The sequence below is a fragment of the Onychostruthus taczanowskii genome, unplaced genomic scaffold (assembly GCF_017590055.1).
Source record: "Onychostruthus taczanowskii isolate IOZ18803 unplaced genomic scaffold, ASM1759005v1 scaffold33, whole genome shotgun sequence".
Lineage (NCBI taxonomy): Eukaryota > Metazoa > Chordata > Aves > Passeriformes > Passeridae > Onychostruthus > Onychostruthus taczanowskii.
The window spans coordinates 5,487,612-5,501,087 of record NW_024500683.1 but is presented as its reverse complement, the minus strand read 5'-3'; the positions used below and the strand labels follow the sequence as shown (position 1 = coordinate 5,501,087).

Here is a 13,476-nt window from a genome sequence, read left to right as displayed (position 1 = left end):
AGTTCACCAAAGTGATTTTGAACATCACTGAGATAAAAAAAATAAATTGAAACAACTTTAAATTTAGCTATTGAAATTCAGTGTATATTGCTATAAATATGAAAAAGGTTATAATGGATTCTTCATTAAAACAATAAGCAAAAATTGTTAACTGTAATTTTTTAGATACCTGAATAAGAATTATATTTTTTGGTTATGTTTTGTATTTGTGGTTTTCAAAATAGTTAATGAAGGTGAGTAAATAATGAAAGAACACTGACAGAATAGTATGGCTTATTTTTATCTAGAGAAAATCTTGACTGGAAGAAAGAAGTGTCTTGGTCAGAGTTGCAGTGAAAGCTGCAGAAAGAAATCTCTGCTGGTACTCCAGTATATGATCTAAACATGAGCCCATCAAAGCAGTTGATATTTTCTTCTTATCAGGATTATTTCTGTTCAATAACTTTTGGGCCTGACTGAAATGAGGTCTTAACATTTGCTGAAGGTTTCACAGCAGTGTTACTATAAAGCTGGGAAAATAAAGCCTGGAACATTTCTCAAACTAGCCTTTCAATTATAGTCATTTATGCTGTTATGATTTTTTTTTTTTCAGAAATTGAGCATGAAAGGATACCCTTATTTATTTTCTACTTGTATGTTTCACAAAATTAAAACCCAACAACAAAAACAAACCCAAATCAAAACAAAAAAGTCCAAAAGAAACCAGAAAAAAAAAAACCAAAAAAACAAACCACCAATCCCCCCACAAAACTGTAAAAGAATTGTCATAAGCGTGAGAAACTCAGACAGTGTTTCTCACTATTTCTAAACAAAACAGTGTACTGTTTTGAAATATATCCCTCAGCACAGAAAAAAAATTGTATTCTGAATAGTTTAGTTTATTATGTGCAAATGACCCTGAACCAGAGCAAACCATCCAAATACTTTTCTTATCTGTGGCATGAGTAATCCGCATCTTAATGCTGCTGAACCTTCATCTATTCTTGCCTGTACTTTGATTTAGGAAAAAAGAAAGATAAAAGAACTATAAACTAGTCCACCACAGACCAAGTAAAGTACTAGGCCTGGTTGTGTGAGTAGGCAGAAGTCACTGACACAAAATATTGAGTCGGTGTTTGATACATGCCATTCAGTGCCACAGAGTAAGAGCAGAAAAGATGACAGACAACACGTTTCTCAAACTCTGGTTTAATTAAGAAATTGGAGGGCATAGGGAATGTAAACACTAGGACTCACAGGACTACTTGTAGTCAACTTCCTTGTGTGTAATTCCTCTTTTATTTGTAATGTTTGAAATTTCTAAAACTAAGTTTGATTACTGAGTGGAAGGCTGTCAATGGGCAGGGAAAATGGAACTTTAATGAAAAGGACACGCTGAAGGTAAACCAATGTAACATTATAAATAACTCCCAGATGTATAGATATATTTTAGCTTTATAATGCTATCACAATTAGCTTAAAACATTTATTTGTGAATGTATTGAATACATATAGATATATTTGAGGAAGTATCTCAGTAAGGTTAAATTTTGTAGTAACATAACACATTCAAGATTTCAGAAATTAAGAGAGATAAAAAAACTGAAAGTTATTACAGTTCCTTGTGTTATAAAATAAAGTCTTATTTCTGTCTATTTTTAATTGTTCAGGTGGCATGAAAATTACTTTAAATGGTGTGAGGTCTAGGAACATCTGGAAAGCTATTACTTAAGATGAGACAGATACTGTTTTTACTTCTGCTTCTCTGAAATAGAGAAAATCCTCCATTTGTCAACTCTGTCTATGGGGCTTCTGGGAGTTGCAAAGTGAAGGAATATGCATAATATAGAAGCTAAATATCTGCTGTCACAGTTATGATCATTTCCATCTCCTTATTCCATTGCAGAGAAATATTACAGAATTGACCTCTACAGGTAACAGAGGATTCTTCTGCTCTAAGCTCTCTATTGTTTCACTCATCAGACCAGTACCATAGATGTTTCTCTCCTTACCATGAACTATTTATGAACCAATGTTTGCAAACAGCAGAGATATCATAGCAGTCCCATAATCATTAGTTCAGGTACTTAGGTTGTTCAGCATAACATAAGTAGGTACATGAATCAAAATCAGGGGTGTGTAAAATGTTAGGCACTGTAAAAAGGCTATTTCCCTCTGTAAATTATGTATGTGTGTGTCTGAAAAAGAAACTGGCACTGAAGGACTCAGAAATCTGACAATGGCAAACTCCAATTTAAACAACTTGTTTTTCATCATCTGTTTATTATTTCTGCTTGTTATTATAAATTTTGTACATTATGATAATTTTCACTTAGCCTTGTTTCAGGCATAGGCTGAAAAATATTTTACCTCATTCAAATTTCTAGCTATAAGATGCTATAGACCAAATAAAAATTATCACTAGCATCTAGAACAAAGAGTAGGTGTCATGGGAAAGCTACTGACAGGAGACTGATAAAAGAGGTGAAAAAGTCCAGGGAAAATCTGTTTAAAACAAGGACTTCAGAAATTACCTTGAAGCATCAAGAATGTATTGCTTTTAGAAAGGGCAAAGAAAACACAGAATGCATAATTCCAGTAAAAACTGTTGCTATTGTTTCTCCTGAAAGATGAATCCTTTTCATAGATTTCCCTGGAACAATACACATAATTTCACCACACCCTAAAACTGATGGCTTTAACCTTAAGCCCCATGCATAAACCAGTTTTTCAACTTCTCAGTTTCCAGCTTTATATCCTTAAAGCTGCAATGAGCATAAATAAGATGACTAAGCTTTTGTGTACTTGTGTGCTGTAATGACATCTGTTGCTACTCTCTGTTCTTTTTACTTCTCTCTAAAACTGTGTTCTTCAAAAACCTATGAAATTAAAAAAACCCAAAAAAAAAAACAAAAAAAAAAAAAAAAAAAAAAAAAAAAAAAAAAAAAAAACAAAACCAAAAACCCAAAACCACAATCACTTTACAGAAATAATAAAACTACAAGAGGCAACTGGTCAAGAATTCAACCTGCTACCACCTGAAAGATTTTTCCTAAGCTGGCTACATAGTTGGCAGAGTGACATAAACATTTCTACAGAATTAGCCATTTGACTTTGTATGTGTGCTCTTGTGTGAAATGAAGTACATCAGAAAATAATACCTCCTTAATGTAATACTGTGGACATCCACAATCCAGACATTTCCAGTTTACTTCTTTCAACAATAAATACATTATTATATTATACCATAATATAATAATGTATAATTATACATTTTATATTATGGTATAAGGTATAATTATACATATCGTACCATAACTCATTAAGATGTTACTGAGTTAACACGAATGCTGGCCAAATAATCCATATTTCTGAAACGAGTAGGTAAAGCTTTGATATGAACTCTCTATATGTATGCAATACCTAATGTATAATATGTAGCATTTCCTGATAATTTTTCTATCACAATCTAACATGTTTAAGGAAAATTGTTTCCATTGTAATAAAGAGGCTGCATGAACATCCTGAGGTTATCCCATCCGTATTACTTAGACTAATGAAGCACGTTCTACATCTAATTTTATACAGATACATTTCTACCTTCTAAGAAGCAGGAATTCTAGGAACCATTTTAATTCAGTGATCTTGCCCTTCTCTTCCTCTCTTTATGTCAGCAACAACTCTGCCTTTCCTATTATCTTGCCTTGCTACTATACCAATATCTATGAATAGTTCTCATAAAAGAATAAATCACAGTTAAAAATTCTTATTAGAAAACACTAGATATTTTTTGACCCGTAGTTTATGGTTGCAAATAATTTTTTTATCTTGTTATTCTCTGCAATATTTATATGCTTATAATTACACAGGTTGCACAAATTCTTAAAATAGCTATATTTTATCTCCCATTTCATCATTAATTAAACTTGTTCATCAGTTCCAGCCAGAGGGCTGATCTTGCACTCTCATAGTTTTCCTTCATTCTGAATACATATTTCAGTATTTTTTTTTTTTGTCTTAGGACACAATTCTTCTCAGAAAGCATCACTATTTTTACCAAACTGTCCTATCTCTCTTTTGGGTTGCCTCTAAAAATCTAACAGTTTTGTGCTTGCATTATCTAGAAGAGCATGGTCTAATGCCTAGACTCTTGTTTATTTACCCTCTATTTTACTTATACATGCAGTTGAATTGCTCTTTGGATCTTTCTCATGTAGACCTTTTAGGGAATTTATGAATACTGGCCAAGACTCAGCTACAAATATTTCAACATTATTTAAATTATATAGTCTTGCTTACTCTGCCTTGCTTTTCTGTTACACTAAATTTTCAGTTCTATTAAGATTAATTCTAATAATGGAGTTCTCTAATACTGGAAAGGCATGTTGATAAATTAGGCAATAAAAATTCTGCTATTTGCCCTAAGTTTTCCATTCCTCCTGTTTTCTTTGCATTTAGTGTGTATTATTTAAAGACATTCAGTGCTGGCTATGTGATTAACAGCCCAAACCCACATGTCCTCCCAGTTGTCTTGCTCAAACCCTTGCTTATCAATTACTGGCAAAGTATTTAAGAGGGGTTTTCTCTACACCTCTTGGGAAACTTGTTCAAAAACAGTGATTCATAAATTTTTGCAATAATAATGGCCCTCCCTACAACATGTTTGCAACCTTGAATATACCATTGTGCAGTTGTAGAGATCATAACTTTTTAAACTGTTTAACCTGCTTCTGTGGACAATTTGACTTAAAGTCATGGTCTAACACTGTTCCATGATCTCTGATATGAGAGCTCAGTTTTGTTACACAAATATTATCACCTACCTCTGAAGGAAGAAAACTTCTGTATCTAGGGGAAACATTCAAGAGGAAGTTTTACATTAACAGTATTTATAGAATTTTAGAACTCTTTATAGAAAAATTAGACAGCTATACTTCCCCAATGTACATACAGGAACAAAGATGCAACTTCGTTTTATACTACAGCTAATCATGACTTCATCACCTTCCTACCAATTTGCTGTGGTAATTCTGTCCTAAACTAACATATTACATCAACTTTGATTCTGCCGAATTCATATTCTATCAGCTTTTATCTACTCTGACCTAGCCAACACATATTCTCTTTTTCTTCTAAATATGTATCACTGGTAGTGGCATAATTTATGGTCCTGTTGTACCTATTTCAGATATAGTGTTCTATAGATGCTAAAATTTGGTAAACACTTCTACATTTTGTGATTCCTGTTGTACCACACTCAAACTTTCTAATGACCAGACTGTTAGCTACTGGGAAATTTAATCCACATGCCATTTACTACTAAATCAAGTGTCTTGGAGTAATCTACCTATGTTTTTGAAAAACAGCACTTTCTTAAAGATGCTTCACTAAGCAGCTTGCATAGCTCCCCAGTGATGTTTGGGCTTCTTACCTCAGTAGTCTGCAGTAACTTTTACCTTCATAGTAAAAAACCCAATGTATTATATGCTCCTCATTCCTAGATATTATATCCATATCTTTGTAGCTTAATAAATGAAAACTAATAACATTGTCATGTAACACTGCAGTTATCTTCTAGCCTTTGTCCCTAAGAGACCCCTACCTTTATAGGCAAAACAGTGAAGGCCTAAAAATCCTGCTCCAGTTCCAGTTTCAGTAATTGTACTTCCCCGCTACTTAAATTTTCTAACTTTTCAGTACAGTTTTTAATTAGTTAATGTATTCTTGAATGCCTACATGGAAGTGTATAGCAATGTTCTGCACAGTTAAACTGTTGCTCTGTTCCACCTTAGCAGTTCTTGTACATTGAGGGCGAGATTGTGTCTTTTAAGCCATGGCCCAGGGAAGCTGTCAGCACCTGCTGTGATTTGGTTCGTTGTGCATACAGGGAGAAACCCACTATACCCATTAAGCAAGGGAAGATTACTTCCCTGATGTGCCAGGCCTTCCTGACAGCCCAGCAGGAAAAAAACCCCATTTCCAACTTGCTCCAATTTTTGTACTTTCACCAATCCGCATACATTTTTTTCTAAATCCACCTGTCTGTTTTGTCAATTTAGTTTGTCTTTGCTGGCCAGGTTCATGTCTATCTCTATACCATTGTAACAATTGACTGAAAAAGACTGATTCTCAGTGCTGAATCTAAACCACCATAGATTTAATAAGTATTGTAAAATAAGAAATTAATAATAAGTAAACTGACAGCTGTCTTTTCAGTCTTTTAACACAACTGATAGACCTGCCGCAATTCAAAATGGTTATATGTTCTTTGAAACATATTCTTTTCTACTTACATTAAAGATAGCAACAAATTAAACATATATTTGCAATTTTCCAGCTCACAACAGAAAATGGAAGAAATTAACTATTCCGCTTCTCACCTGTTTTGCAAATGCACATTGGATTTCCATCTACTTGTGCCAAGCAGGTTGAATTGTTTATACATGGATTGTAAGGCAGCTCACAGGGGCTAAAGCGCTGGTGGCAGAAGTCACCAGTATAAAATGGAGGACAAATGCACACAAACTGCCCTGGCTTCACAGATTCAAAACAGGTGGCTCCATTCAAGCATGGTTCAGATTCACATTCATTTATATCTTCACTGCAGTCTGGCCCTGTCCACCCTGCTGTACATGTGCATCTGCAAGGGGGAAAAAAAAAAGAGTGAGAGCATTGACATGGCAAAAATAAAAATTAACAGCTTGGCCAAATAATTTCTATTTTAAAAATAACAACCAAAAAAAATTAAAACAAAATCAATAATACGTTTCTGCCACTAGCTTTTCTTTTCCTGCAATTGTATGAGAATGCATTATGAATAAAAGTTATATTCAGGTTATTGTCCCAGAATTCATCTGAGTAAAAACAAAATGACTTATCCTAAGTCACAGTATCACTTGGAGAACCATCTGGTTTAGGAAATGCAGACAGAATCTTGTTTAGATAACTTTTAAGATTAAACAAGAACACAAATTATCAAACATGACAAGCAAATTTTCTAAATGTTAAGGATGAAAAAGGACATCTTTTCATATGTGTGAAACTATTAAGTCCTTCAATGTTTGGGGTGAAGTGCATCAAGGAGCATCTCCAGTGCACTTAAGAAAGTAGGAATCATGAAGGAACCTAATTTCATTGTGTTCTTCCTCTTTTTTGACTGCTTTTGTGAAGATCTGTTAGTGATAACACAGAAGAGAAAACTTCAACCAAAATCTAAATTATATCTGATTGTAAGGAACCTAACTTCATGAATTAGATAAATAACTTTTTTTATTCACGATATACATATGATGTGGTTCTGTAAATTCAAAGAAAACAATTTGCTAATGGTTTCAAAGCTTGCAGAGCCAAATTTCTTCACTAGCTGCAATAAAAGAGGCTTCTATGTACTTTAAAAGCCATACATTCTTGTTACTTTCACTGTAAATAAAATTGAATTTAATTTTATTTTTGCAGATATTTGGCAGGACAAGAGACAATATGAAAGATTAACTATTCCAGCTCTTGTCTACTTTGATCAATATTGATTTCAGGTATTAAAACATTCAAATATATCTTCATAGGTATAATTTTATAAGAAAAATTGTCTTAAAAAACAGGTCATTTAATGGAGAATCTATTATGTAGTTCTGTTCTTTAAGGCACAGGTATTTCTTGCCACATGAGTGGCAAATTTCACCCAAAGCCAGTTTTTCCTTTCAATTTTTTTTGTGTTCTGCATTGTTTAGTTGTGGGTTACAATTACCATGTCACATAAAAAGAAATGGATATTACAAAGGAATTTAATTTATATTTTTAAAGGCCTGAGTATTTTAGCATTAAGGATTCAAAAATCAGGATACTGTATTTTTCTCATGTTAAAAACTAACAGTCTTTATTATCAAAAATCATTCAGACATTCTTAATTAACTGACAAAAATCACATTTCAGGACTCATCATTTACAGTACTTAAAACATACTTTTAGAAATATGGTTAAAGTATTTTTTGTTTTATTCTCTGCTTATGCACAACAAATATGCCTGCTTTTGCTATACATGGCAGAATGCATTTATTATCTAGAAGCAACATCCACCGAATAACACTGCATGCCCAAACAGTGCTTTACTGAATTTTCCCTTAAGTAGTCAATATATAAAAGCATCAAACTCTTACAAATTAAGCATCTCCAAATGTCTCCTAGTGAACATAGGAAAACACTCTGACCCAACAGATGTTAATTGTTTTACAGCTGCTCTTTTTTTTGTTGGCTTCTTTTATGGAGTTGTGAATAAATTACTACTGATGCACTACTACAAATTGGTATGTAGCACTTGGCTATGCTCCATTTTTAGCTTAAAAAGCTCATTAAGTGGAGAGCCTTTCACTCTGTATTAGGAGAACACGGTTCAGTTCTGACCTCGTCCAACTTTATGGACATAACTGAGGTGCAGAGGAGCAAACATTAAACACATTTCATTCCCTTTTTTCCCCTAATGAGTTTCATAACTGCCTTTGAGTTATCAAAACTATTTTACATGACTAGAGGGAACACTGGGTCACTGAAACACAGCAGTTATCTACACTGCACAACTAGCCAGTTCCACCCTGGCTTCCTGCCAGCTACCAGCTGAGATGCAACAGTCAATATTAATGCAAAGAAGACAATTAATAACAGAGCTTTTTGTACTCCTTTCTGGATTATTAAAAAGAGTTACTAGTAGTCTCATTAAATATGAAAAAAAAATAAAACACATAGAAGCATCTATCCTGAGGCCCAGTTTTAAGAATCAAGACAAAATTTTGTGTTAATAACTGTTATTTAAAAAAAGGTAAGCAGGTGCTAGGCCTATTAAAAGTTAATTATAAATCAAGCTATTATAGCTGTTATTCTTGGAAATTAACTGATCAAAAGGCAAAAATCCAAACACTTTTTCAAAATGACTAATTTTTTTTTCACTTCATTACAAAAATCAAGATGATTTCTAGAATTCTCAGGGGGGAAAAAAGGCTGATATAGGCTTTTAAGAATCCATGTAAAGATAGCCAAAGCTGAATTTCTTTCCATTGTTTTACCAACTTGCCAACTTCAGTATTTTTTTCCAATAACCAAATCCAAATACACCCATTGATATTAGAAAACCAAGTCATGACTCTTTTATGTAAACTACTAATTTTGATAATATAAGCCCCATTAACTGCTTAGATTGTGACAAGTGTAGAATTGCTCCAATACATATGAATCAACTTCCATAAGTATTATCTCTTTACTTTCCATACATCTCTCCATAAATTGAAAAGCTTTCTATAGAAAAATAACCAAAAGGAGAGGGCAATGAATACACAAATTAATGGTTTTATATTTTACCATTTATATTAACATTAAGGTCAGAATTAAAAGTTGCAAGCTTTCATGAATTGTATCCAGAGAAGTAGTGTTAATGTAATAAGTTCCCCTGTCTCCATATGATGAGTTAAGTATTAAATTTGGTTCTCACCTGCCTTAAAACTCCCTTTCTAGTTACATTCCTGTGAAATATATAGGTGTCACCTGCCTTATATCCTACATTAAAGGTTTTAAGGAATTAAATAACAGGGAAGAATTTTAGGAATACCTGAACTGTCGATTTTGAAAAAAGTTTCTGAGGTTCAACTAGACTCCCCTGCACAAAATAGGTACAACTAGAATTTTCTCAGGTCTGTGTCCAGCCTGGTTTTGAGTATCTCAAAGATGGAGACTCCACAAACTCTTTGCAAAATCCATCCCAGCACCTGTCCACATTCACATTAAAAAAAGGAGCATTTTTTTTATCTTCATGTGGAATTACCTTCTGCCCACTACATATTTTCCTGTCACTTGATACCCCTGAGAAGAGTCTGCCTCCTTTTTTATCAATTATTTGTACATATTGGCAGGAGCTTCTCTGAGTCAAAACCATTTGTTCAGCATGGTAACTGCAGACACAGTCTCTCCTGAATCTTAAGTGTTCTAAAGTGGCTGTCTATCAATTAGAAAATCATATTGGTGGGTTTATTCCAAACTAGCTCAGCTAGAAGCTCTGGAAAATGTCAAAGCTTAAGAAAAGCACGTGGTGTGACTCTTGAGGATGGTCCTGTGCAGGGGCAGGAGCAGGATAAGATGGTCCTTGTTGGTCCCTTCCAACTCAGCATCTTCTGTGATAAGCAGTAATATAGATGAATATTCCAGAGTAGAATAGGCTTTTTTTTTTTTTATTTTAGACCTCTTTTTTATAGCAGAAAAATACAAGAAAACTGTCTTTTTAGTCTTCTGCATAAAAAAAAAATTTCAGAAGCTATCAGTCAGAGCACTTACCTTTTCCACAGATAAAGGTTGTTTTGTAGACAAAATTGCAATATTTAAGAAGCACCAGAACTGCATTTTCTTCAGTGGTTCAATCAAAGCAATAGGAATCCTAAACTGAACCCTCAACTACAGTGTCCCATCATTCAACTGCCTCTTTGACAGATTTTTGATGAGAAATGGCAAGACATTCAGTGAAGTTTAGGTCACCCTGTTAGCCATACATTACATGCAACAATGGGCCATTCTACAGTAAGGATTTATGCTGTTTAGTGCATTCAATCAAATCAACTAACAGCCTGAGAAACCACAGTGCTCAGTGACAAATTTATTCCTTGTAAGCTAGAGGCTATTGGATCATCTGAAGTACAGAAATAAGAGCTTGCTTTCAATACATGCAGCTTGAAATTTAGGGCACAAACACACACCACAAAGCTCCAAGGACATACACTTCCAGTCACTAAAAAGGCTTCAACCACTCATGTTTCTATCTCTTCTTTCCTTCTACAAACATGTTTTTTTCTTTCATGCTCTGCAAGTTTATTATGTTCTTTGTTCCACAGACAGCTACCAGACCTCTTTCACCAGCTTCAACCTGAAAAACTGTCACGAATTAATCTCTGAAGTTCTTCTTGTGCTCCTAGTTCTTTACTCTCATATGCCACCCTGAGATGATCTCAAATTTTCACCATCTCTCTCCTCCTCTCCCCTAAATCCATTTAAGCCTGCCTTTACAATCATTACTGTAATTAATTCCCTACTTTATTCCTCCACCTCTCCATTTGTAACCAATCAAATGTGGCACTGATTAACTAATTAGGGAAAGCATTAACCTGGGCTGCAGTGCTTATGATCTGATGGAATTAACAATCTTGAGGGATATAGGACAGCAGTGGAGTAGTCAGGACCTTGAATTTTAGGAAAGGAAACTTTCACTTGATTAGCAGTTTAGATTAGATTTCAGTATTTGGGTCCATGGGATCCCCTATGAAACTGTCTTCATGGAAGAGGGATCTGAACAAAGCTGGCAGGTCTTTAAAGACTTTTTTTTTTTTTTTAGGGCACGGTTCTTGATTTCCCCGTGTAAGAAATCGGGTGAAGAAGGCAGAAGAGCAGCATGCCTTAGTAAGTGTCTCCTGGGTAAACTGAAGTGCTAGAAGGAAATACACAGGCAAGGAATAAGGGACATATACCCTGGAGAGAATATGGGATGTCATTTGGATATGTAGTAGTGGCATTAGGAAAGTTAAGGTCTATTTGGAGATTAATTTGGTAAGAGCTGCAAAGAATAAGAAGGGATTCAGGTATGTTTGCCACAAAAGTAAGGTTTAAGAAAAGGTACCACTGCAATAAATAAGTCAGGAGCACTGGCAGCAACCAACAGAGAGAAGACTGAGATATTCAACATTTTTATTTGCTTCAGTTTTTACTGTTAATCTCACGTCCCAACTCTCTGAAGCTTATGCCACATACTGAGGGACTGAAGTCCTTCGCATCCTAGGAGAAGGGATATACTTAGGTATATTCAGGTTTGAGGAACCTGAATATACTTAAGTGCATGGAACTCCATGAGATGCACACCAGGGGTCTGAGGGAACTGGCTGATGGAGCTCTCTCCAAAGGGTTAATCAGTAAGTAAACAAAGACCAATTTGCCCATCACAGAGCGAATTGTTAGGTGAACGTAAATTGCAAAAGTTATACGTTAAAGAAGTCCACCTGCCTTTATTCACTGTTAGAATAAGGATATGAAGCTAAAATTAGGGGAAAAAACCTATTGTTAACCTTGTCATACAAACACATACAATTTTTTAATTCAACTGAGATGTAGATACTAGCTTATGGGAGGTATATACACCACCTGCAGTCTACAAGTTCAATCTGAAGTGGTGGCTAAGAAAGCCTAGATTAAGGACTTGGAGAATGGTACCAGGTAATAACAGACATAAATGGATATTGACCTCAAACTGGAGCAGAATTAATTGTGAGGTATATTGTTGGGAAGAGAGATAAAAAGATTAAGTTTCTGGTACTCTATTAATGTTTTCTAAGGGTTTTGCATATTTGATGCATACAGAAAGCCTTCAAAGGGCTTATGTCATTTTCATTCCCTTACAGTTCAATTGCTTTAGAATTTGAATCGTTGTTTTTTTTTTTTTTTTTTTTTTTTTTTTTTTAAAGGTATACTTTATTTGTTCTTTATACTTTCCTCCCATAATTCTCTGCTCATGTTCTTCCCTTGGTAACAGTAACTAAATTTATTCCTCATATTCTGTGTATTCAGGAACATTACACTACAAAAAAAAAAAAAAAAAAAAAAAACCCTAAACAGACATATTTTAGAGGAACAGATAGAAAAAATTGTATTTGTTTGTTTTCCATATTTTTTTCCTTAATTCTCTATTTGAAGCTATGAGTTCACACAATCACAAAGTAACATTCAGCTCAATAAGACAGCAAACTATATTTCAGCTTCTGCTTTAAGCTCTGTTTCAGCTGCAATGCACACATTTCTGTTTCAGGAAACAGAATTGTACATGCTGCAAAGGGTATCTATACTTTCAACTTTTTTTTTTTTTCATGCTGTTGATTTTTTTTTTTTCCATTTTCCTGAACCAGAATATAAGATATATCTTATACCAGGCTGGATGCAACTTTCAGACTACTGGACTCTAGAGATGAGGTACACACTCATTTTCTTTTTGGATCAAACTCTTTCCTTATTTATCTCAATAACAGCAATTGGTTGTATCTACAAGGCCAGATGAATTTACACTGTTATCTGTTTCAGCTGGTAAACATTAAAATAATTAAAAGTCTCTAGTCAAACTGCCTCATTTGAATGAGTGTTTGTGCTTTAAAAGCACAAGGGCTGAATACTTTGAATACTTTTAACTAAGAAAGGCAACAAAACAAGTGAAAACTCTAATAAGCAAAACTGAAGACTATTGCTGTCATATGGGAGGATCACTTGGGTCGTATGGCCTTGAACCAGAAAATAAAACATGTTTGGTATAAGTAGTCTAGTTCATAGACCATTACTGTGGGGAAAACCATTATTGAAGTTCCTTCCCATCAGTCTTGCCTACTTAAATTCCTATTTTAGAAGCAATAGACATTAATATAAAAAATACAAAAAAAAATACTCCAATGTTTGGGTGCATTTTTTACTCTTGCTTTACAATTTTGGTTATTATCT

General features: G+C 34.2%; 1 protein-coding gene across 1 annotated transcript in view; it reads right to left on the bottom strand.

Moving 5' to 3' along the window:
- The window catches only part of EYS (eyes shut homolog), a 614,241-nt gene that overhangs the window by 420,335 nt on the left and 180,430 nt on the right, over nucleotides 1-13,476 (bottom strand). The window contains exon 13 of the mRNA XM_041410576.1: nucleotides 6,360-6,619. Within this exon, the coding sequence (XP_041266510.1) occupies nucleotides 6,360-6,619 (260 nt within the window). The remainder of the gene's footprint in view (nucleotides 1-6,359; nucleotides 6,620-13,476) is intronic.